General features: G+C 45.0%; 3 protein-coding genes and 1 long non-coding RNA gene across 5 annotated transcripts in view; all 4 read left to right on the top strand.

The window, feature by feature from the left end:
* The window catches only part of nup107 (nucleoporin 107), a 44,396-nt gene extending 34,888 nt beyond the window's left edge, over window positions 1–9,508 (top strand). The window contains exons 20-26 of the mRNA XM_065021257.1: window positions 3,754–3,866; window positions 3,996–4,098; window positions 5,040–5,200; window positions 5,319–5,444; window positions 6,057–6,170; window positions 8,662–8,829; window positions 9,264–9,508. Of these exons, the coding sequence (XP_064877329.1) occupies window positions 3,754–3,866; window positions 3,996–4,098; window positions 5,040–5,200; window positions 5,319–5,444; window positions 6,057–6,170; window positions 8,662–8,829; window positions 9,264–9,371 (893 nt within the window). The 3' untranslated portion in view covers window positions 9,372–9,508. The remainder of the gene's footprint in view (window positions 1–3,753; window positions 3,867–3,995; window positions 4,099–5,039; window positions 5,201–5,318; window positions 5,445–6,056; window positions 6,171–8,661; window positions 8,830–9,263) is intronic.
* Window positions 9,509–10,260: 752 nt separating this feature from the next.
* On the top strand, window positions 10,261–21,526 carry slc35e3 (solute carrier family 35 member E3). The gene is made up of 5 exons (XM_065021256.1): window positions 10,261–11,022; window positions 16,489–16,599; window positions 17,101–17,259; window positions 20,415–20,497; window positions 20,807–21,526. The coding sequence occupies exons 1-5, from the start codon at window positions 10,621–10,623 to the stop codon at window positions 20,991–20,993; spliced, it is 942 nt and encodes a 313-aa protein (XP_064877328.1). The 5' UTR covers window positions 10,261–10,620; the 3' UTR covers window positions 20,994–21,526.
* Window positions 21,527–22,007: 481 nt separating this feature from the next.
* On the top strand, window positions 22,008–24,076 carry LOC135572750 (uncharacterized). The gene is made up of 2 exons (XR_010464460.1): window positions 22,008–22,692; window positions 23,841–24,076. It is a non-coding gene; the product is annotated as an uncharacterized LOC135572750 (long non-coding RNA).
* A 1,815-nt stretch (window positions 24,077–25,891) lies between these two features.
* Window positions 25,892–26,401, top strand: part of mdm2 (MDM2 proto-oncogene) — a 51,560-nt gene continuing 51,050 nt past the window's right edge. For both annotated transcript variants that reach the window (XM_065021255.1, XM_065021253.1), the window contains exon 1: window positions 25,892–25,995. The gene's annotated coding sequence lies outside the window, so the exon portion shown is untranslated. The remainder of the gene's footprint in view (window positions 25,996–26,401) is intronic.

Genomic DNA, 26,401 nt, shown 5'->3' with positions numbered 1-26,401 from the left:
GTCAGGATGTGACAGCAGTCTATTACAGGTGTCTAACTGTCCTGTTGTGGTCAGGATGTGACAGCAGTCTATTACAGGTGTCTAACTGTCCTGTTGTGGTCAGGATGTGACAGCAGTCAGTCTATACAGGTGTCTACCTGTCCTGTTGTGGTCAGGATGTGACAGCAGTCTATTACAGGTGTCTACCTGTCCTGTTGTGGTCAGGATGTGACAGCAGTCTATTACAGGTGTCTAACTGTCCTGTTGTGGTCAGGATGTGACAGCAGTCTGTTACAGGAACAGGTGTCTAACTGTCCTGTTGTGGTCAGGATGTGACAGCAGTCTATTACAGGTACAGGTGTCTACCTGTCCTGTTGTGGTCAGGATGTGACAGCAGTCTATTACAGGTGTCTACCTGTCCTGTTGTGGTCAGGATGTGACAGCAGTCTATTACAGGTGTCTACCTGTCCTGTTGTGGTCAGGATGTGACAGCAGTCTATTACAGGTGTCTAACTGTCCTGTTGTGGTCAGGATGTGACAGCAGTCTATTACAGGTGTCTAACTGTCCTGTTGTGGTCAGGATGTGACAGCAGTCTGTTACAGGTACAGGTGTCTAACTGTCCTGTTGTGGTCAGGATGTGACAGCAGTCTATTACAGGTACAGGTGTCTAACTGTCCTGTTGTGGTCAGGATGTGACAGCAGTCTATTACAGGTACAGGTGTCTACCTGTCCTGTTGTGGTCAGGATGTGACAGCAGTCTATTACAGGTGTCTACCTGTCCTGTTGTGGTCAGGATGTGACAGCAGTCTATTACAGGTGTCTACCTGTCCTGTTGTGGTCAGGATGTGACAGCAGTCTATTACAGGTGTCTAACTGTCCTGTTGTGGTCAGGATGTGACAGCAGTCTATTACAGGTGTCTAACTGTCCTGTTGTGGTCAGGATGTGACAGCAGTCTATTACAGGTGTCTAACTGTCCTGTTGTGGTCAGGATGTGACAGCAGTCTGTTACAGGAACAGGTGTCTAACTGTCCTGTTGTGGTCAGGATGTGACAGCAGTCTATTACAGGTACAGGTGTCTAACTGTCCTGTTGTGGTCAGGATGTGACAGCAGTCTATTACAGGTGTCTACCTGTCCTGTTGTGGTCAGGATGTGACAGCAGTCTATTACAGGTGTCTAACTGTCCTGTTGTGGTCAGGATGTGACAGCAGTCTATTACAGGTGTCTAACTGTCCTGTTGTGGTCAGGATGTGACAGCAGTCTATTACAGGTGTCTACCTGTCCTGTTGTGGTCAGGATGTGACAGCAGTCTATTACAGGTGTCTACCTGTCCTGTTGTGGTCAGGATGTGACAGCAGTCTATTACAGGTGTCTAACTGTCCTGTTGTGGTCAGGATGTGACAGCAGTCTGTTACAGGAACAGGTGTCTAACTGTCCTGTTGTGGTCAGGATGTGACAGCAGTCTATTACAGGTACAGGTGTCTACCTGTCCTGTTGTGGTCAGGATGTGACAGCAGTCTATTACAGGTGTCTACCTGTCCTGTTGTGGTCAGGATGTGACAGCAGTCTATTACAGGTGTCTAACTGTCCTGTTGTGGTCAGGATGTAACAGCAGTCTATTACAGGTGTCTACCTGTCCTGTTGTGGTCAGGATGTGACAGCAGTCTATTACAGGTGTCTAACTGTCCTGTTGTGGTCAGGATGTAACAGCAGTCTATTACAGGTGTCTACCTGTCCTGTTGTGGTCAGGATGTGACAGCAGTCTATTACAGGTGTCTAACTGTCCTGTTGTGGTCAGGATGTGACAGCAGTCTATTACAGGTGTCTAACTGTCCTGTTGTGGTCAGGATGTGACAGCAGTCTATTACAGGTGTCTAACTGTCCTGTTGTGGTCAGGATGTGACAGCAGTCTGTTACAGGAACAGGTGTCTAACTGTCCTGTTGTGGTCAGGATGTGACAGCAGTCTATTACAGGTACAGGTGTCTACCTGTCCTGTTGTGGTCAGGATGTGACAGCAGTCTATTACAGGTGTCTACCTGTCCTGTTGTGGTCAGGATGTGACAGCAGTCTATTACAGGTGTCTAACTGTCCTGTTGTGGTCAGGATGTGACAGCAGTCTGTTACAGGTGTCTACCTGTCCTGTTGTGGTCAGGATGTGACAGCAGTCTATTACAGGTGTCTAACTGTCCTGTTGTGGTCAGGATGTGACAGCAGTCTATTACAGGTGTCTAACTGTCCTGTTGTGGTCAGGATGTGACAGCAGTCTGTTACAGGTACAGGTGTCTAACTGTCCTGTTGTGGTCAGGATGTGACAGCAGTCTATTACAGGTACAGGTGTCTAACTGTCCTGTTGTGGTCAGGATGTGACAGCAGTCTATTACAGGTACAGGTGTCTACCTGTCCTGTTGTGGTCAGGATGTGACAGCAGTCTATTACAGGTGTCTACCTGTCCTGTTGTGGTCAGGATGTGACAGCAGTCTGTTACAGGTACAGGTGTCTAACTGTCCTGTTGTGGTCAGGATGTGACAGCAGTCTATTACAGGTGTCTACCTGTCCTGTTGTGGTCAGGATGTGACAGCAGTCTATTACAGGTGTCTAACTGTCCTGTTGTGGTCAGGATGTGACAGCAGTCTATTACAGGTGTCTAACTGTCCTGTTGTGGTCAGGATGTGACAGCAGTCTATTACAGGTGTCTAACTGTCCTGTTGTGGTCAGGATGTGACAGCAGTCTGTTACAGGAACAGGTGTCTAACTGTCCTGTTGTGGTCAGGATGTGACAGCAGTCTATTACAGGTACAGGTGTCTAACTGTCCTGTTGTGGTCAGGATGTGACAGCAGTCTATTACAGGTGTCTACCTGTCCTGTTGTGGTCAGGATGTGACAGCAGTCTATTACAGGTGTCTAACTGTCCTGTTGTGGTCAGGATGTGACAGCAGTCTATTACAGGTGTCTAACTGTCCTGTTGTGGTCAGGATGTGACAGCAGTCTATTACAGGTGTCTACCTGTCCTGTTGTGGTCAGGATGTGACAGCAGTCTATTACAGGTGTCTACCTGTCCTGTTGTGGTCAGGATGTGACAGCAGTCTATTACAGGTGTCTAACTGTCCTGTTGTGGTCAGGATGTGACAGCAGTCTGTTACAGGAACAGGTGTCTAACTGTCCTGTTGTGGTCAGGATGTGACAGCAGTCTATTACAGGTACAGGTGTCTACCTGTCCTGTTGTGGTCAGGATGTGACAGCAGTCTATTACAGGTGTCTACCTGTCCTGTTGTGGTCAGGATGTGACAGCAGTCTATTACAGGTGTCTAACTGTCCTGTTGTGGTCAGGATGTGACAGCAGTCTATTAAAGGTGTCTACCTGTCCTGTTGTGGTCAGGATGTGACAGCAGTCTATTACAGGTGTCTACCTGTCCTATTGTGGTCAGGATGTGACAGCAGTCTATTACAGGTGTCTAACTGTCCTGTTGTGGTCAGGATGTGACAGCAGTCTATTACAGGTGTCTACCTGTCCTGTTGTGGTCAGGATGTGACAGCAGTCTATTACAGGTGTCTAACTGTCCTGTTGTGGTCAGGATGTAACAGCAGTCTATTACAGGTGTCTACCTGTCCTGTTGTGGTCAGGATGTGACAGCAGTCTATTACAGGTGTCTACCTGTCCTGTTGTGGTCAGGATGTGACAGCAGTCTATTACAGGTGTCTAACTGTCCTGTTGTGGTCAGGATGTGACAGCAGTCTATTACAGGTGTCTAACTGTCCTGTCCTTTCCTTTCCAGGTCTGGACGTGGCAGCGGTCACTAAGATGGTGGTGGAGAACATCAGAGAGAGAGACACTGAGGAGTTCGCTCATCATGACCTCACCCCTGCACTGGACACTGGCACCTCAGCGGTATGAAACACACACACACACACACACACACACACACACACACACACACACACTGGACACTGGCACCTCAGCGGTATGAAACAAACACACACACACCATGTGGTCATGTTAACCCTGTAACCCCCCCAGGAGGACCAGAGGAAGATCGATGTGATTGATTGGCTGGTGTTTGACCCCGCCCAGAGAGCTGAGGCCCTCAAACAGAGCAACGCCATCATGAGGAAGTTCCTGGGTACGTTACACACAAGGTTCTGGGATAGTTATTCTCCTCATACTACTAACACATCAACCATGTTATTCTCCTCATACTACTAACACATCAACCATGTTATTCTCCTCCACTACTAACACATCAACCATGTTATTCTCCTCTACTACTAACACATCAACCATGTTATTCTCCTCTACTACTAACACATCAACCATGTTATTCTCCTCATACTACTAACACATCAACCATGTTATTCTCCTCATACTACTAACACATCAACCATGTTATTCTCCTCCACTACTAACACATCAACCATGTTATTCTCCTCATACTACTAACACATCAACCATGTTATTCTCCTCATACTACTAACACATCAACCATGTTATTCTCCTCCACTACTAACACATCAACCATGTTATTCTCCTCCACTACTAACACATCAACCATGTTATTCTCCTCATACTACTAACACATCAACCATGTTATTCTCCTCCACTACTAACACATCAACCATGTTATTCTCCTCATACTACTAACACATCAACCATGTTATTCTCCTCCACTACTAACACATCAACCATGTTATTCTCCTCCACTACTAACACATCAACCATGTTATTCTCCTCCACTACTAACACATCAACCATGTTATTCTCCTCCACTACTAACACATCAACCATGTTATTCTCCTCCACTACTAACACATCAACCATGTTATTCTCCTCATACTACTAACACATCAACCATGTTATTCTCCTCTACTACTAACACATCAACCATGTTATTCTCCTCCACTACTAACACATCAACCATGTTATTCTCCTCCACTACTAACACATCAACCATGTTATTCTCCTCATACTACTAACACATCAACCATGTTATTCTCCTCCACTACTAACACATCAACCATGTTGTTGATCCATTGTTCTCTCTCTCCTCTCTGTCATCTCCTCCAGCCTGTCAGAAACACCATGCAGCGAAGGTGGTGTTCGGTAAGGTCCCCGAGGACTCCATGAGGGAGATCTACCGCCAGTGGGAGGAGCTAGGCCTGGACACGCCCCTTCCCGCGGAGGATGAGAACGCCATCAGGGAACACCTGTGCGTCCGCGCTTACCTGGTGAGGGGGGACAAGCTCTCGCAGCGCTGTGATTGGCTGGACTGTTTATTGAATGTTTTTAGAGAGGTCTCCTGTAGTTGTTATAGGTGGTGTCTCTCTCTCTCTCTTCCCTCCACAGGAAGCTCATGAGGCGTTTAATGAGTGGTTCCATCACATGAACTCCCCCCCTCAGAAGCCCAGCCTGCCGGCTCAGGCCAAGTTCACTGAGAAGGTGGCCTACGAGATGAAGGAGAACGAGTACCAGGTACCCAATACACACTATATAGTGCACTATAAGGTTACTCAATACACTCTATTCCCTATATAGTGCACTATAGGGTTACCCAATACTCCCTATTCCCTATGTAGTACACTATAGGGTTACCCAATACTCCCTATTCCCTATGTAGTGCACTATAGGGTTACCCAATACACCCTATTCCCTATATAGTGCACTATAGGGTTACCCAATACACCCTATTCCCTATGTAGTGCACTATAGGGTTACCCAATACACCCTATTCCCTATATAGTGCACTATAGGGTTACTCAATACACCCTATTCCCTATATAGTACACTATAGGGTTACTCAATACTCCCTATTCCCTATATAGTGCACTATAGGGTTACTCAATACTCCCTATTCCCTATATAGTGCACTATAGGGACATGGTTAAAACTAGTGCACTCTATAGGAGGCCCAGGTCAAATTGAGTTTACTATGTAGGGGATCGGGTACCAGGTATACAGTACACTCTGATCCTAGATCAGTCTCTGTGTTATGGGTGAACTGGTGAGGAGTTTAATTTGTTTTAGTGTAGCTGTTCCTGGATCAGATGAAGAACGCTAAAAAGGTGTGACCTTCTCCTCCTGTAGCTGGAACATGACAGCTGGACCGGCCGTCTGGAGGCTCTGACTGAAGACGTGAAGGAGAGGATCTACAACGTCCTGCTGTTTGTGGACGGGGGCTGGATGGTCGACGTCAGAGAGGTCTGTCTATTACTGGTGGTATGAGGGGCTCAGCGCTAGGTTAGCATGTCGGAGAGGTCTGTCTATTAATGGTGGTATGAGAGGCTCAGCGCTAGGTTAGCATGTCAGAGAGGTCTGTCTATTACTGGTGGTATGAGGGGCTCAGCGCTAGGTTAGCATGTCAGAGAGGTCTGTCTATTAATGGTGGTATGAGGGGCTCAGCGCTAGGTTAGCATGTCAGAGAGGTCTGTCTATTAATGGTGGTATGAGAGGCTCAGCGCTAGGTTAGCATGTCAGAGAGGTCTGTCTGTATATCTGACTATTAATGGTGGTATGAGGGGCTCAGTGCTAGGTTAGCATGTCAGAGAGGTCTGTCTATTAATGGTGGTATGAGAGGCTCAGCGCTAGGTTAGCATGTCAGAGAGGTCTGACTATTAATGGTGGTATGAGGGGCTCAGCGCTAGGTTAGCATGTCAGAGAGGTCTGTCTATTAATGGTGGTATGAGAGGCTCAGCGCTAGGTTAGCATGTCAGAGAGGTCTGTCTGTATATCTGACTATTAATGGTGGTATGAGGGGCTCAGTGCTAGGTTAGCATGTCGGAGAGGTCTGTCTATTAATGGTGGTATGAGGGGCTCAGCGCTAGGTTAGCATGTCAGAGAGGTCTGTCTATTAATGGTGGTATGAGAGGCTCAGCGCTAGGTTAGCATGTCAGAGAGGTCTGTCTATTACTGGTGGTATGAGGGGCTCAGCGCTAGGTTAGCATGTCAGAGAGGTCTGTCTATTAATGGTGGTATGAGGGGCTCAGCGCTAGGTTAGCATGTCAGAGAGGTCTGTCTATTAATGGTGGTATGAGAGGCTCAGCGCTAGGTTAGCATGTCAGAGAGGTCTGTCTGTATATCTGACTATTAATGGTGGTATGAGGGGCTCAGTGCTAGGTTAGCATGTCAGAGAGGTCTGTCTATTAATGGTGGTATGAGAGGCTCAGCGCTAGGTTAGCATGTCAGAGAGGTCTGACTATTAATGGTGGTATGAGGGGCTCAGCGCTAGGTTAGCATGTCAGAGAGGTCTGACTATTAATGGTGGTATGAGGGGCTCAGCGCTAGGTTAGCATGTCAGAGAGGTCTGTATATTAATGGTGGTATGAGGGGCTCAGCGCTAGGTTAGCATGTCAGAGAGGTCTGTATATTAATGGTGGTATGAGGGGCTCAGCGCTAGGTTAGCATGTCAGAGAGGTCTGTCTATTAATGGTGGTATGAGAGGCTCAGCGCTAGGTTAGCATGTCAGAGAGGTCTGTATATTAATGGTGGTATGAGAGGCTCAGCGCTAGGTTAGCATGTCAGAGAGGTCTGTCTATTAATGGTGGTATGAGAGGCTCAGCGCTAGGTTAGCATGTCAGAGAGGTCTGTCTGTATATCTGACTATTAATGGTGGTATGAGGGGCTCAGCGCTAGGTTAGCATGTCAGAGAGGTCTGACTATTAATGGTGGTATGAGAGGCTCAGCGCTAGGTTAGCATGTCAGAGAGGTCTGTCTATTAATGGTGGTATGAGGGGCTCAGCGCTAGGTTAGCATGTCAGAGAGGTCTGTATATTAATGGTGGTATGAGGGGCTCAGCGCTAGGTTAGCATGTCAGAGAGGTCTGTCTATTAATGGTGGTATGAGGGGCTCAGCGCTAGGTTAGCATGTCAGAGAGGTCTGTATATTAATGGTGGTATGAGGGGCTCAGCGCTAGGTTAGCATGTCAGAGAGGTCTGACTATTAATGGTGGTATGAGGGGCTCAGCGCTAGGTTAGCATGTCAGAGAGGTCTGTATATTAATGGTGGTATGAGGGGCTCAGCGCTAGGTTAGCATGTCAGAGAGGTCTGACTATTAATGGTGGTATGAGGGGCTCAGCGCTAGGTTAGCATGTCAGAGAGGTCTGACTATTAATGGTGGTATGAGGGGCTCAGTGCTAGGTTAGCATGTCAGAGAGGTCTGTCTATTAATGGTGGTATGAGAGGCTCAGCGCTAGGTTAGCATGTCAGAGAGGTCTGACTATTAATGGTGGTATGAGGGGCTCAGCGCTAGGTTAGCATGTCAGAGAGGTCTGACTATTAATGGTGGTATGAGGGGCTCAGCGCTAGGTTAGCATGTCAGAGAGGTCTGACTATTAATGGTGGTATGAGGGGCTCAGTGCTAGGTTAGCATGTCAGAGAGGTCTGTCTATTAATGGTGGTATGAGAGGCTCAGCGCTAGGTTAGCATGTCAGAGAGGTCTGTCTGTATATCTGACTATTACTGGTGGTATGAGGGGCTCAGCGCTAGGTTAGCATGTCAGAGAGGTCTGACTATTAATGGTGGTATGAGGGGCTCAGCGCTAGGTTAGCATGTCAGAGAGGTCTGTATATTAATGGTGGTATGAGGGGCTCAGCGCTAGGTTAGCATGGCAGCCTGTATTTAGAGCTCTCTGTCTCCAGGACTACGGTGTTCTTTCTAGGTACAGGTTACATCTACCACTGTTGTTCTATTCCAGGATACGGAGGAGGACCCAGAGAGAGGCCACCAGATGGTGCTGCTTCGTAGACTCTGTCTGCCCATGATGTCCTTCCTGTTGCAGACAGTACTGCAGAGAACACAACGTCACCAGGAGAGTCTCAGACTGGCTGATATCATCGCCTCAGACCAACACCGTCTCTACGAGGTCTGTACTGTAGTTTAGAAATTATATTTCCATGGTCTGACCTGGGCTCTGACCTGGGCTCTGACCTGGGGTCTGGTCTGGGGTCTGACCTGGGGTCTGACCTGGCCTGAGGGCATCCTCTTCTGTCTCCTTTCCTTCGTCTGCTACGATCTGCGACTACTAGACTTCAATCAAATGTATTTATAAAGCCCTTCATACATCAGCTGATGTCACAAAGTGCTGTACAGAAACCCCCCAGCCTAAAACCCCCAAACAGCAAGCAATGCAGGTGTAGAAAGCACTTCAACGTTGTAGCTCAACACAATATCAACACTCTCTTACAGTATCTCTCCCTGTCACTGTGTTGCTTTCTTCTCTTTCCCTCGTCTCCTTTCCCATCCTCCTCTTCTTTTTGCTAACTATGTTCTCTCTCTCTGTCTCTCCCTCTCTTTCAGGTGTTCTCCAAGGATGAGCTGAGGAAGTTCCTTCAGAAGATGAGAGAGTCGTCTCTTCTCTTATTGGATAAGGGTCTAGACCCGCTGGGGTACGAGATCCAACCATAAATACACCCCACCTGGACATTTTGTTTAGTTTTTTATTTTATTTTTAATATCGTTTTTTTGTTTTTGTTGCCAAATTTAAGTAATGGAGTGAATGATTTTCTGCCTTTTTGTATACAATAAAACTGACTTGTCTGAAATATTGTTTGTCTTTGGGCCATGCACAGACAGGATGCATTTTATTGTATTTTTTATTTCACCTTTATTTAACCAGGTAGGCTAGTTGAGAACACCTTTATTTAACCAGGTAGGCTAGTTGAGAACACCTTTATTTAACCAGGTAGGCTAGTTGAGAACACCTTTATTTAACCAGGTAGGCTAGTTGAGAACAAGTTCTCATTTGCAACTGCAACCTGGCCAAGATAAAGCATAGCAGTGTGAACAGACAACACAGAGTTACACATGGAGTAAACAATTAACAAGTCAATAACACAGTAGAAAAAAAAGGGGGGAGTCTATATACAATGTGTGCAAAAGGCATGAGGAGGTAGGCGAATAATTACAATTTTGCAGATTAACACTGGAGTGATAAATGATCAGATGGTCATGTACAGGTAGAGATATTGGTGTGCAAAAGAGCAGAAAAGTAAATAAATAAAAACAGTATGGGAATGAGGTAGGTGAAAATGGGTGGGCTATTTACCAATAGACTATGTACAGCTGCAGCGATCGGTTAGCTGCTCAGATAGCTGATGTTTGAAGTTGGTGAGGGAGATAAAAGTCTATACAGTATCTGAATCTAGAAGAGTATTAAGGAAGGTTTGAGACAACACCTTGTCTAGGTCGAGAGGTGATGGTTTTAGGTTATCGCCTTCGCGACTTAACAAAGTGTCCATGTGTAGGCGCTGTAGGCCACTGTGACGTGAAGGGTTCTCGTCGCAGAACACGGAAGTAAAGGTCGCATTATGACGTCACTCCTCCACGATAAGTTTGCAACCAGGCTCTTTTTTTCCTGTATGATCCACATGCGATGGTATGAAAAGTATGAAAGTTGTACAACGCTAACTGTACATGCAGGACTGAAATACTCTAGAATGTAATGCCACTGTATAGGCCCTGTAATTGTTTACGAAAGGGGATGTATGACCGATCAGTCGGTAGTGTCAAAGCCTGGAGAGACCCCCGCAACTTTTCCTGATGTGTGGCAGAGGGTAGACATTTTTTTTTGGTTTACATTAGCTACCTAGCTTCATACTATACAGTACTACTGAAACCTGTATGTAGATTTTACAGGGCAGTTCTCAAGACGACCATGGCTAACCGACTGTCAGACCTTTTCTCGAACAGCCGCCTCGTCATTGGATTATTGGCCAATTTGCTATCATCGATATGCATCGTTTTCATCAACAAATGGATCTATGTTCACTATGGCTTTCCAAACATGACTCTAACTCTGATTCATTTCGTTGTGACATGGCTTGGACTATGGGTATGCCAGAAGATGGACATATTTGCGCCAAAGAGTCTCCAACCCACCAAAATTATCTGGCTCGCTCTAAGTTTCTGTGGCTTCGTGGCTTTCACCAATCTGTCGTTACAAAACAACACCATCGGTACCTACCAGCTGGCCAAAGCGATGACAACTCCTGTGATCATTGTCATACAGACAATGTACTACAAGAAGACATTCTCCACCAAGATCAAGTTGACTTTGGTAGGTATCTAGAATTCCATGCAGATTGGCATTTATTGAGAATTCACTTTTTTTTTTAAATAAAATACTTTTCTAATTGTACAAACATAACGTAAGTTGAATTATACACAACCAAGCGCACAAGTTTTAAGAAAAATAAACTTTTACAAACAGAGGTCTTATATACATTAAATGATGCATATCATGTATGTTTCAGGGCATGTTTGGAAAAAAACCTAATCTTAATGATTGCAAAATAAAAAAGATAAAGCTTTCTTTCAAAAACTAAATAAGGTATAGTAGCCTTCAAAAATCTGCATTTGTGTATAAAGAATTTCAATAATACCAATACAATTCTTGACCAGGAAATTGAATTCATTATCATCTTGGAATAAACCAAATTTGACATCATTGTATGTGAAATTGGCAATATTAATATTATATAACTAGCATGCTAGCAGATATCCATAGACTTCTAGTCATTACACCTACTAGCATGCTAGCAGATATCCATAGTCTTCTAGTCATTATGCCTACTAGCATGCTAGCAGATATCCATAGACTTCTAGTCATTACACCTACTAGCATGCTAGCAGATATCCATAGACTTCTAGTCATTACACCTACTAGCATGCTAGCAGATATCCATAGTCTTCTCCATAGTCTTATCCATAGACTCATTGCTAGCAGATATCCATAGACCTACTTACACCTACTAGCATGCTAGCAGATATCCATAGACTTCTAGTCATTACACCTACTAGCATGCTAGCAGATATCCATAGACTTCTAGTCATTACACCTACTAGCATGCTAGCAGATATCCATAGTCTTCTAGTCATTATGCCTACTAGCATGCTAGCAGATATCCATAGACTTCTAGTCATTACACCTACTAGCATGCTAGCAGATATCCATAGACTTCTAGTCATTACTAGCCTACTAGCATGCTGCTAGCAGATATCCATAGACTTCATTAATCATTAGCAGATATCCTACTAGCATGCTAGCAGATATCCATAGTCTTCTAGTCATTATGCCTACTAGCATGCTAGCAGATATCCACAGACTTCTAATCATTACACCTACTAGCATGCTAGCAGATATCCATAGACTTCTAGTCATTATGCCTACTAGCATGCTAGCAGATATCCACAGACTTCTAATCATTACACCTACTAGCATGCTAGCAGATATCCACAGACTTCTAATCATTACACCTACTAGCATGCTAGCAGATATCCATAGACTTCTAGTCATTACACCTACTAGCATGCTAGCAGATATCCACAGACTTCTAATCATTTCACCTACTAGCATGCTAGCAGATATCCATAGTCTTCTAGTCATTATGCCTACTAGCATGCTAGCAGATATCCATAGTCTTCTAGTCATTATGCCTACTAGCATGCTAGCAGATATCCATAGTCTTCTAGTCATTACACCTACTAGCATGCTAGCAGATATCCATAGACTTCTAGTCATTATGTTAGCAACTTCCTTCAAACTGCACGCATTAGACATAAATATGGTGTCCACTAGTTCATCTGACTCTGGGGAAGTAGATAAAGGGCATCATTGACTAAATCCTGAAGTACCCCTTTCAAACCAGGGCTCCCGAGTGGCACAGCGGTCTTAAGGTACTGCATCTCAGTGCAAGAGGCATCACTACAGTCCCTGGTTCAAATCCAGAATCCTGTGTTCCTGTGTGTCTGTATCACATCCGGCCATAACGTTAGGTGATGTGTGTTCCTGTGTGTCTGTCTACTAGGTACCCATAACGTTAGGTGATGTGTGTCTGTCTACTAGGTACCCATAACGTTAGGTGATGTGTGTCTGTCTACTAGGTACCCATAACGTTAGGTGATGTGTGTCTGTCTACTAGGTACCCATAACGTTAGGTGATGTGTGTCTGTCTACTAGGTACCCATAACGTTAGGTGATGTGATGTCTGTCTACTAGGTACCCATAACGTTAGGTGATGTGTGTCTGTCTACTAGGTACCCATAACGTTAGGTGATGTGTGTCTGTCTACTAGGTACCCATAACGTTAGGTGATGTGTGTCTGTCTACTAGGTGCCCATAACGTTAGGTGATGTGTGTCTGTCTACTAGGTACCCATAACGTTAGGTGATGTGTCTGTCTACTAGGTACCCATAACGTTAGGTGATGTGTGTTCCTGTGTGTCTGTCTACTAGGTACCCATAACGTTAGGTGATGTGTGTTCCTGTGTGTCTGTCTACTAGGTAACCATAACGTTAGGTGATGTGTGTCTGTCTACTAGGTGCCCATAACGTTAGGTGATGTGTGTTCCTGTGTGTCTGTCTACTAGGTACCCATAACGTTAGGTGATGTGTGTTCCTGTGTGTCTGTCTACTAGGTACCCATAACGTTAGGTGATGTGTGTTCCTGTGTGTCTGTCTACTAGGTAACCATAACGTTAGGTGATGTGTGTCTGTCTACTAGGTACCCATAACGTTAGGTGATGTGTGTTCCTGTGTGTCTGTCTACTAGGTACCCATAACGTTAGGTGATGTGTGTCTGTCTACTAGGTACCCATAACGTTAGGTGATGTGTGTCTGTCTACTAGGTACCCATAACGTTAGGTGATGTGTGTCTGTCTACTAGGTACCCATAACGTTAGGTGATGTGTGTCTGTCTACTAGGTACCCATAACGTTAGGTGATGTGTGTCTGTCTACTAGGTACCCATAACGTTAGGTGATGTGTGTCTGTCTACTAGGTACCCATAACGTTAGGTGATGTGTGTCTGTCTACTAGGGTACCCATAACGTTAGGTGATGTGTGTCTGTCTACTAGGTACCCATAACGTTAGGTGATGTGTGTCTGTCTACTAGGTACCCATAACGTTAGGTGATGTGTGTCTGTCTACTAGGTACCCATAACGTTAGGTGATGTGTGTCTGTCTACTAGGTACCCATAACGTTAGGTGATGTGTGTCTACCCATAACGTTAGGTGATGTGTGTCTGTCTACTAGGTGCCCATAACGTTAGGTGATGTGTGTCTGTCTACTAGGTACCCATAACGTTAGGTGATGTGTGTCTGTCTACTAGGTACCCATAACGTTAGGTGATGTGTGTCTGTCTACTAGGTACCCATAACGTTAGGTGATGTGTGTCTGTCTACTAGGTACCCATAACGTTAGGTGATGTGTGTCTGTCTACTAGGTACCCATAACGTTAGGTGATGTGTGTCTGTCTACTAGGTACCCATAACGTTAGGTGATGTGTGTTCCTGTGTGTCTGTCTACTAGGTACCCATAACGTTAGGTGATGTGTGTCTGTCTACTAGGTACCCATAACGTTAGGTGATGTGTGTCTGTCTACTAGGTACCCATAACGTTAGGTGATGTGTGTCTGTCTACTAGGTACCCATAACGTTAGGTGATGTGTGTCTGTCTACTAGGTACCCATAACGTTAGGTGATGTGTGTCTGTCTGTCTACTAGGTACCCATAACGTTAGGTGATGTGTGTCTGTCTACTAGGTACCCATAACGTTAGGTGATGTGTGTCTGTCTACTAGGTACCCATAACGTTAGGTGATGTGTGTCTGTCTACTAGGTACCCATAACGTTAGGTGATGTGTGTCTGTCTACTAGGTACCCATAACGTTAGGTGATGTGTGTCTGTCTACTAGGTACCCATAACGTTAGGTGATGGTGATGTGTGTCTGTCTACTAGGTACCCATAACGTTAGGTGATGTGTGTCTGTCTACTAGGTGCCCATAACGTTAGGTGATGTGTGTCTGTCTACTAGGTACCCATAACGTTAGGTGATGTGTCTGTCTACTAGGTACCCATAACGTTAGGTGATGTGTGTTCCTGTGTGTCTGTCTACTAGGTACCCATAACGTTAGGTGATGTGTGTTCCTGTGTGTCTGTCTACTAGGTAACCATAACGTTAGGTGATGTGTGTCTGTCTACTAGGTGCCCATAACGTTAGGTGATGTGTGTTCCTGTGTGTCTGTCTACTAGGTACCCATAACGTTAGGTGATGTGTGTCTGTCTACTAGGTACCCATAACGTTAGGTGATGTGTGTTCTGTCTGTCTACTAGGTACCCATAACGTTAGGTGATGTGTGTCTGTCTACTAGGTACCCATAACGTTAGGTGATGTGTGTCTGTCTACTAGGTACCCATAACGTTAGGTGATGTGTGTCTGTCTACTAGGTACCCATAACGTTAGGTGATGTGTGTCTGTCTACTAGGTACCCATAACGTTAGGTGATGTAGTCTGTCTACTAGGTATGGTGATGTGTGTTCCTGTGTGTCTGTCTACTAGGTGCCCATAACGTTAGGTGATGTGTGTCTGTCTACTAGGTAACCATAACGTTAGGTGATGTGTGTCTGTCTACTAGGTACCCATAACGTTAGGTGATGTGTGTCTGTCTACTAGGTACCCATAACGTTAGGTGATGTGTGTCTGTCTACTAGGTAACCATAACGTTAGGTGATGTGTGTCTGTCTACTAGGTACCCATAACGTTAGGTGATGTGTGTCTGTCTACTAGGTACCCATAACGTTAGGTGATGTGTGTCTGTCTACTAGGTGCCCATAACGTTAGGTGATGTGTGTCTGTCTACTAGGTACCCATAACGTTAGGTGATGTGTGTTCCTGTGTGTCTGTCTACTAGGTACCCATAACGTTAGGTGATGTGTGTCTGTCTACTAGGTACCCATAACGTTAGGTGATGTGTGTCTGTCTACTAGGTACCCATAACGTTAGGTGATGTGTGTTCCTGTGTGTCTGTCTACTAGGTACCCATAACGTTAGGTGATGTGTGTCTGTCTACTAGGTACCCATAACGTTAGGTGATGTGTGTCTGTCTACTAGGTACCCATAACGTTAGGTGATGTGTGTCTGTCTACTAGGTACCCATAACGTTAGGTGATGTGTGTCTGTCTGTCTACTAGGTACCCATAACGTTAGGTGATGTGTGTCTGTCTACTAGGTACCCATAACGTTAGGTGATGTGTGTCTGTCTACTAGGTACCCATAACGTTAGGTGATGTGTGTCTGTCTACTAGGTACCCATAACGTTAGGTGATGTGTGTCTGTCTACTAGGTACCCATAACGTTAGGTGATGTGTGTTCCTGTGTGTCTGTCTACTAGGTGCCCATAACGTTAGGTGATGTGTGTCTGTCTACTAGGTACCCATAATGTTAGGTGATGTGTGTTCCTGTGTGTCTGTCTACTAGGTGCCCATAACGTTAGGTGATGTGTGTCTGTCTACTAGGTACCCATAACGTTAGGTGATGTGTGTCTGTCTACTAGGTACCCATAACGTTAGGTGATGTGTGTCTGTCTACTAGGTGCCCATAACGTTAGGTGATGTGTGTCTGTCTACTAGGTACCCATAACGTTAGGTGATGTGTGTCTGTCTACTAGGTACCCATAACGTTAGGTGATGTGTGTCTGTCTACTAGGTACCCATAACGTTAGGTGATGTGTGTCTGTCTACTAGGTGCCCATAACGTTAGGTGTGATCCTCAACTCCTACTATGATGTGAGATTCAACCTCCTGGGGATGGTCTTTGCCACACTAGGAGTGTTCGTCACCTCCCTCTATCAGGTGGTAAGTAGTGATGCTTTGAAGTGCACTTGGACCTGGTGAACACTACAGTCTATGGGTGAACCAGGCTGTCTTCCCAAATGGCAAACTATTCCCTATGAGTCCTGGTCAAAAGTAGTGCACTTGAAAGGGAATAGGGTGCTAGTTGGGATGCGGTCAGACTAGAACAAGTTAGTGGACTTTCTTGTCTTATTCATACCTTCTATTATCAAGGTGTATTGTACTATTATCTCAGGCCTCATAATTCATTGATTATATATCCCCCCCACATCCCTCCCTCTCTCTCCCCCCCCACATCCCTCCCTCTCTCTCTCCCCCCCACATCCCTCCCTCTCTCTCTCCCCCACATCCCTCCCTCTCTCTCTCCCCCCACATCCCTCCCTCTCTCTCTCTCCTATTCATACCTTCTATTATCAAGGTGCATTGTACTATTATCTCAGGCCTCATAATTGATTGATGATACATCTCTCTCTCCTCCCACCTCCCCCCTTCCCTCTATCTCAGTGGGTAGGTGTGAAACAGCATGAGCTCCAGGTTAACTCCATGCAGCTACTCTACTACCAGGCCCCCATGTCCTCTGCCTTCCTCCTCTCCCTCGTGCCCTTCTTCGAACCTCTCTCTGGGGAGGGGGGCATCTTCGGACCCTGGTCCTTCCCAGCACTGGTAAGAGACAGAGAGGGGGGAGACCCCCAATCAGTTAGCTAATGGATAATACACCTAATCAGATCTCAGCGTTGACTCTGTCACAGAGTTATTCTACAGTTTCCTCTCTCTCTCTCTGAGACACACAGGGAAACATACTGTTTTAAGAACTCAGCATTGTGAGTCTGTTCAGAACCCGATGATTGCCATGGCCTTGGTTTGGTTCAGGGATGGTGCAGCTGTAATCCCACTACCTGACCTCATACTGCATGACTGGGGTTAAAGACTTTAAGACCAGGCCTAAGCAGACGGGCCAAATAAACAGTCAGCTCTTTTGCATGTAAGGTTAGAAGGGGGGGACTTTGGGGGAATTCCTGGCTTAGCCTAAATATTCAAATAGTCTTATTTTGTTCATGTAAATTATTTTGAGAGAGAGAGAGAGGTGTTTCATACTTTCAGTTTGTCTTCAGAATGAGTGAGAGACTACATCCTGTGATGGATTTACTCAGATGAGATGAGTCACTGAGGACACACAAGCACTAGTCCTCTACGGACATGTCAAAGCATGTTCAGCTGTGTGTGTTCAACGGAGCTCAGTTCAACACCGTTGTTCTGACCCCTAAGGGTCTACAAGCCTCCACTTCCACCCCCTGGAGATAGACTAGATATAGCAAACAGTGGTAAAATACTGATGTTGCTAATGCTGCTAACATGCTACTGTGCTGCTGTTAGCTTCAGGCCATGGTGATGCTAACATGCTACTGTGCTGCTGTTACCTTCAGGCCATGGTGATGCTAACATGCTACTGTGCTGCTGTTACCTTCAGGCCATGGTGATGCTAATTTGCTACTGTGCTGCTGTTACCTTCAGGCCATGGTGATGCTAACATGCTACTGTGCTGCTGTTACCTTCAGGCCATGGTGATGCTAACATGTTGTATCTCTCCTTCAGGCTATGGTGATGCTAACATGTTGTATCTCTACCTTCAGACCATGGTGATGCTAACATGTTGTGTCTCTACCTTCAGACCATGGTGATGCTAACATGTTGTATCTCTACCTTCAAACCAGGTATCTCTACCTTCAGACCATGGTGATGCTAACATGTTGTATCTCTACCTGATGCTAACATGTTGTATCTCTACATTCAGGCAAGGGTGATGCTAACATGTTGTATCTCTACCTTCAAACCAGGGTGATGCTAGCTGAACCAGGGATGCTAACATGTTGTATCTCTAGGTGATGCTAACATGTTGTATCTCTACCTTCAGACCATGGTGATGCTAACATGTTGTATCTCTACCTTCAGACCATGTTGTATCTCTACATTCAGTGGGTGATGCTAACATGTTGTATCTCTCCTTGATGCTAGTTGTATCTATTCAGGTGATGCTAACATGTTGTATCTCTACCTGATGCTAACATGTTGTACCATGATGCTAACATGTTGTATCTCTACATTCAGGCAAGGGTGATGCTAACATGTTGTATCTCTACCTTCAGACCATGGTGATGCTAACATGTTGTATCTCTACCTTCAAACCAGGGTGATGCTAACATGTTGTATCTCTACATTCAGGCCAGGGTGATGCTAACATGTTGTATCTCTACCTTCAAACCATGGTGATGCTAACATGTTGTATCTCTACCTTCAGACCATGGTGATGCTAACATGTTGTATCTCTACCTTCAGACCATGGTGATGCTAACATGTTGTATCTCTACATTCAGCCCAGGGTGATGCTAACATGTTGTATCTCTACCTTCAAACCAGGGTGATGCTAACATGTTGTATCTCTACATTCAGACCATGGTGATGCTAACATGTTGTATCTCTCCTTCAGACCAGGGTGATGCTAACATGTTGTATCTCTACCTTCAAACCAGGGTGATGCTAACATGTTGTATCTCTAGACCATGGTGATGCATGTTGTATCTCTCCTTCAGACCATGGTGATGCTAACATGTTGTATCTCTCCCTTCAGACCATGGTGATGCTAACATGTTGTATCTCTACCTTCAGACCATGGTGATGCTAACATGTTGTATCTCTACCTTCAGGCCATGGTGATGCTAACATGTTGTATCTCTACCTTCAAACCAGGGTGATGCTAACATGTTGTATCTCTACCTTCAAACCATGGTGATGCTAACATGTTGTATCTCTCCTTCAGGCCATGGTGATGCTAACATGTTGTATCTCTCCCTTCAGAGCATGGTGATGCTAACATGTTGTATCTCTCCCTTCAGACCATGGTGATGCTAACATGTTGTATCTCTCCTTCACACCATGGTGATGCTAACATGTTGTATCTCTCCTTCAGACCATGGTGATGCTAACATGTTGTATCTCTCCCTCTCTAACATGCTACTGTGCTGTCTTACCTTCAGACCATGGTGATGCTAACATGTTGTATCTCTCCTTCAGACCATGGTGATGATGCTAACATGGTTGTATCTCTCCTTCAGACCATGGTGATGCTAACATGTTGTATCTCTAACATGTTGTATCTCTCCTTCAGACCATGGTGATGCTAACATGTTGTATCTCTACCTTCAGACCATGGTGATGCTAACATGTTGTATCTCTACCTTCAGACCATGGTGATGCTAACATGTTGTATCTCTCCTTCAGACCATGGTGATGCTAACATGTTGTATCTCTCCTTCAGACCATGGTGATGCTAACATGTTGTATCTCTCCCTTCAGACCATGGTGATGCTAACATGCTACTGTGCTGTTGTTACCTTCAGGCCATGGTGATGCTAACATGTTGTATCTCTCCCTTCAGACCATGGTGATGCTAACATGCTACTGTGCTGTTGTTACCTTCAGGCCATGGTGATGCTAACATGTTGTATCTCTACCTTCAGACCATGGTGATGCTAACATGTTGTATCTCTCCCTTCAGGCCATGGTGATGCTAACATGTTGTATCTCTACCTTCAGACCATGGTGATGCTAACATGTTGTGTCTCTACCTTCAGACCATGGTGATGCTAACATGTTGTATCTCTCCCTTCAGACCATGGTGATGCTAACATGTTGTATCTCTCCTTCAGACCATGGTGATGCTAACATGTTGTGTCTCTACCTTCAGACCATGGTGATGCTAACATGTTGTATCTCTACCTTCAGACCATGGTGATGCTAACATGTTGTATCTCTCCCTTCAGGCCATGGTGATGCTATCTGGCCTCATAGCCTTCCTAGTCAACCTGTCAATCTACTGGATCATAGGGAACACCTCTGCTGTCACGTATCCTTTTGTTCTGGCTGGAGGTCAAGGGTCAACCAATAGGACTGTCTCAAAATGTCAATTAATCTGTCCGTCGATTCCTCACATCGTCTCTCCGACTCAAAACTCATTGGAGAATAAGGTCAGAGTGGAGGGACCTTTGACCTTCTCCTCCAATATTGTTGATAAGGAGGCGGAGATATGATATGAGAAATCACCATGACAACTAGTATAACTCTGGGGTCAATATTACAAAGGTGTGTATGTGATAAATTTCAAATTCACTGTGTGCTCCTTTTTTTATTTGACCTTAACGGTGAACTCCTACAGCTACAACATGTTTGGCCACTTCAAGTTCTGCATCACCCTGTTGGGGGGCTATGTTCTCTTCCAGGACCCCCTGTCTCTAAACCAGGGCCTGGGTATCCTCTGTACACTCACTGGCATCCTCTCCTACACCCACTTCAAGCTGGCAGAGCAGGAGGAGGGCAAAAGCAAGCTGGTCCAAAGGCCATGATAGGCCCACCGGAGTGCCAATCCATAGAGGCTGCTACTCTCATTGGTTGCTCGACAACTCACTGGTTCCCTAGGACTGTTTGGGGGAAGGGCCAGGTTGGAATCATAGAACTAGAGGTTGGAATCATAGAACTAGAGGTTGGAATCATAGAACTAGAGGTTGGAATCATAGAACAAGAGGTTGGAATCATGGAACTAGAATTCTATAGTTGGAATGTGATTGTTGAGTGAAAGGGGAACTGGCCAAACAGTGAGATAAAGGGAGATAGTTCTGGCAGGGAACACTAATGATGAGGCTGATAATACACTGTTAAAGAAGTGGAATGTATACTGTATTGGAAGATGTGGGAGCTCAGCAAGCCTAGTATTAACATAGTTTTTGCATTACTCAAGATGCTGTCTTATATTCTAGTATTTTTGCCGGTACGATTAAAGAGAGGACAACTTGCTCTTAACAATGTCCAAATGATGAAGATACTTTTGCATTATTGAATTTTTCATACTGTGATCTTCAATAAATTGTATTTTATTGATCGTTTTTGTCTCATTTAGGAAGCTTGGGGAAGTTACCTGAACCTGCCACAGAACATTGAGAGGCCCATTGACAGCTGTATGAATGGAGGTTAGGTAGGGCTACCACTCATTGTGGTCATAGAGAAAAGAAAGGACTCGGGAGGGAGGTGGGGGGGGAGAGAGTGGTGGAGGGGAGGGAGGGAGGTGGGGAGAGAGGGAGGGAGGTGGGGAGAGAGAGGGGGGAGGAGGTGGGGGAGGTGGGGGGGGGAGAGTGGTGGAGGGGAGGGGGAGGGGGGGGAGGTGGGGGAGGGAGGGAGGTGGGGGGGAGAGAGTGGTGGGGGGGGGGTGGGGGAGGTGGGGGGAGGGGAGGGGAGGTGGGGGGGGAGAGAGGTGGGGGGGAGAGAGAGGGGGGGAGGTGGGGGAGAGAGGTGGGGGAGGTGGGGAGGTGGGGGGGAGGGAGGGGGGGGGAGAGGGGGGGGAGGGGAGGGAGGTGGGGGGGAGGATAGTGCTTCTCACAACCTATTTATGTCAAAGGTTGCTGAAGTGAATAATGCACATCTCAAATAATTTCTAATTACAGATTGTTTCATGGAAAAAGGACTAAATCACATTCTTTGTTGAACATTCTGATTGCTGCTGGGACAATCCTGAGAAACGAGTACAGTACATACAGATTTATTTATTTCACCTTTATTTAACCAGGTAGGCTAGTTGAGAACACCTTTATTTAACCAGGTAGGCTAGTTGAGAACACCTTTATTTAACCAGGTAGGCTAGTTGAGAACAAGGTCTCATTTACAACTGCGACCTGGCCAAGATAAAGCATAGCAATTCGACCCAATACAACAACACAGAGTTACACATAGGCTTGCCCTTTACTAGTTAGTCAACATGATATCATACAGCGCTTGAATAAGAGTTGGGTCGTTATTCATTAGTGCACACTGTAGCAAAACGTTTTGCAACAGATAATCCAAAACTAAGCGTTTCTTACTGGACAAGTTCAGCTATTCCTTCCCTGTTTCAGTCTGTTTTCTTATGTTTGGCGTCTAGTGAATTACCAACCTGCGATGGGAGTTGCTGTGGACGAGACGAATCTAGGTGGGGTAATGTGCTACAAGGTACAGGCAGTTCCCTGGGTCTCAGAGAGTGGCCTCAGTGTTCTGCTGTCTGCTCAGCCTCTCTAGGTACACAGGCCTGCCATTGTGGCTCAGTGTAGTAGTGTGTACACACCCAATCACCAGAGGCCAACAAAAAACACATGAGCCAAAATAACAAGCACATATCTGTGGTGGCACAGAACTTCAGTCTGCGTCCCAAATGCCACCCTACTCCCTATATAGTGCACTACCTTTGACAAGAGCCCTGTGGGGAACTGCGTCCCAAATGCCACCCTACTCCCTATATAGTGCACTACCTTTGACAAGAGCCCTGTGGGGAACTGCGTCCCAAATGCCACCCTACTCCCTATATAGTGCACTACCTTTGACAAGAGCCCTGTGGGGAACTGTAAATGTACCCTAATGACAAGAGCCCCACCCCATTTGAGACACGTCCCAAATGCCACCCTACTCCCTATATAGTGCACTACCTTTGACAAGAGCCCTGTGGGAACTGCGTCCCAAATGCCACCCTACTCCTATATAGTGCACTACCTTTGACAAGAGCCCCCCTAATGCCACCCTACTCCCTATATAGTGCACTACCTTTGACAAGTGCCCTGTGAGCCCCGTGGGGAACTGCGTCCCAAATGCCACCCTACTCCCTATATAGTGCACTACCTTTGACAAGAGCCCCATGGGGAAGTAGTACCCTAGAAAGGGAATAGGATGCCATTTGAGACACAGCTTCCCCGTTCAGTGTAAACTGGAACTGAATGGTTACGTGGCTATTTATAACTCTTCAACGTTAGCCTATCCTGCTCATTTGCAAAGCCGGTGAGAGACGTGCCGTGAGGCTGATGAGACGGCGTCATGTAACATTTAGTATTATGGAATTATTTCCAGCCGTCAGAGACACATCAACTAAATCTAATCCCAATGTCGATTACTTTACAAAATTCTATAATCATCCCATTCGTTGAAGCAAGTGGAAAACTTGACTTTAAATCGTAAAACTTTAATGACTTTAATATTTTTAAGACATTCAGGCTAAATCCAAATGTGTGTTTAAAATGGCCTTTGTCATTCCATTTGTACTAATTAGAAGTTTATAAAAGGATTAATAACACTTATCAGAGGTTATAAGGCTTCATAACATGCCCTGACATGTTGAGGCTCTGAAAGAACATGTCGTTCTAAAAATAACATCTGACTCATTCTTTTAACCCTTCTAGGAAGGAGAGGGGGAGCAGACTGGAAAAGATGCCAACGATACCAGAGAAGATGCCAACGATACCAGAGAAGACCAAAAACCTTCTGCTGCTTCAAGGACAAACACAAGTTTTTAGATGGATTTTGATGCACAGGGTACTACTATCAACAAAACAAAACCATTTAAAATGAATCTTCCACTTTTCATTTTGTCCATCCATTAAACACATTTGTGAATGATTTCACTAATCCAAATCAAGGAGCCATTTCTGACCGGTAGACCTTTTCCTTTTTAGAAGTTGTGGTTTGACTTTCGTTAAACCAAGGAAAGTCGTGACGTTTCTCTCGGTCTCAATGACCATTAGTTCCATGTATCTTCTGTTGTTGATTCACTGATATCAGTTTATTCCCTGTTCCAACCAAAGGACTAGCATCATAATGACAGGCATCATAATGACAGGCATCATGGACTAGCATCATAAGGACTAGCATCATGGACTAGCATCATAAGGACTAGCATCATAATGACAGGCATCATGGACTAGCATCATAATGACAGGCATCATGAACTAGCATCATAATGACAGGCATCATGGACTAGCATCATAATGACAGGCATCATGGACTAGCATCATAATGACAGGCATCATGGACTAGCATCATAATGACAGGCATCATGGACTAGCATCATAAGGACTAGCATCATAATGACAGGCATCATAATGACAGGCATCATGGACTAGCATCATAAGGACTAGCATCATAATGACAGGCATCATGGACTAGCATCATAAGGACTAGCATCATAATGACAGGCATCATGGACTAGCATCATAAAGACTAGCATCATGGACTAGCATCATAAGGACTAGCATCATAATGACAGGCATCATAAGGACTAGCATCATGGACTAGCATCATAATGACAGGCATCATGGACTAGCATCATAAGGACTAGCATCATAATGACAGGCATCATGGACTAGCATCATAAAGACTAGCATCATGGACTAGCATCATAAGGACTAGCATCATAATGACAGGCATCATAAGGACTAGCATCATGGACTAGCATCATAATGACAGGCATCATGGACTAGCATCATAATGACAGGCATCATGGACTAGCATCATAAAGACTAGCATCATAATGACAGGCATCATGAACTAGCATCATAATGACAGGCATCATGGACTAGCATCATAATGACAGGCATCATGGACTAGCATCATAAGCACTAGCATCATAATGACAGGCATCATGGACTAGCATCATAAGCACTAGCATCATAATGACAGGCATCATAAGCACTAGCATCATGGACTAGCCATAAGTACAGGCATCATGGACTAGCCATAAGCACTAACATCATGGCACTATGATGATGAAGTGTGAACTATCAGGACATGTCTCAGCATCCGACCAGACCAGGGGCAGAGTAGGACTGCTGATCTAGGATCAGGTCCCCCATATCCATGTTATCTTATTCATTGTGATCTAAAAGGCAAAACTAATCCTATGCTTGATAAATGGCCCTAGAGCAGAGCTGGTTGACAGAATAACAGAACATAACACAAACACACTTTTGTCTCTGGCAGAGGGAGGCAATGATTTCACAGTCAGCAAGCAGCCATGTGAAGAGTCACAATGCCCCTGTCTCAATGAGCGAGTGCCATGTCAAGGGATTGACCCATATTGGAGTGATGATACAGAAAACACTGTTGTATTCCTCTCTCATGGGATAATGATGATGAATACACTTATAAAGCTAGAAACCTGTCTATTATATGAATTCAATGTGATTGATTTCTTCGTCACACTTGACTGTGACTTGAATGACGACCAATGTCATTAACCCTCTGGTGATTGTATCAATGATTAGGCAAAGAATGCATTGATGAATCAATCCCGCCAAATCAGGTCTTGGCTGAGCTCTTTGATAGTTCCCATGTTTCTTTCCACTATAAAACTCTGAACATTCCCCACATGCGGTTAGTCTATTTTCTTCTTCTTCTAGTAAAAACAGACATATTTTTATTCTTCTTGTGATTGATTCGTCAACCTGATTCATCTTCCGTGCTCGTGCCTTACTTTGGACCCGCCACTAGGGGCGACAAAATTAACGTTCGTTTTCCTCGCTAACTTTTACAAGCAGGTTATTGGATTGTGAAAGTAACGTAAGTGAAGCCAATAATGTGCTCTAAATCTATTTAAAATTCGCTATGAAAGTTTAAATGGCAAGCTATTGTGTATAATAACTTTAACTGTGGGTTATTTTGACATGTAATTTGTACAACCACTTTATTTTATAGCTAAAGTTTGAATAGCATTAGCCACATGCTACAAGGCCTCTCGTCCTCGTGTTTTCCTGATGGCTAAAACGGGAAACCACTAGTAAGGAGTTCACGTTGAATAGCTAGACGTCGACACATAGTGGCGAAGTTGTTGTGGTAGTTAGTAGTAGTAACGACTAAACATGTAATGTAATGTTAACCTAGCAAGAGTGTCGTCAAAAAACCGTTTGTTTTTCTATCTGGTGGTGTCGTAGTTACCCATCTAAATACAACATCAAAATACACATGA

Source organism: Oncorhynchus nerka, linkage group LG8, assembly GCF_034236695.1.
Source record: "Oncorhynchus nerka isolate Pitt River linkage group LG8, Oner_Uvic_2.0, whole genome shotgun sequence".
NCBI classification, from domain to species: Eukaryota; Metazoa; Chordata; class Actinopteri; order Salmoniformes; family Salmonidae; genus Oncorhynchus; species Oncorhynchus nerka.
Note: the sequence above shows the minus strand (reverse complement) of the source record. Positions and strands in the feature narration are given on the sequence as shown.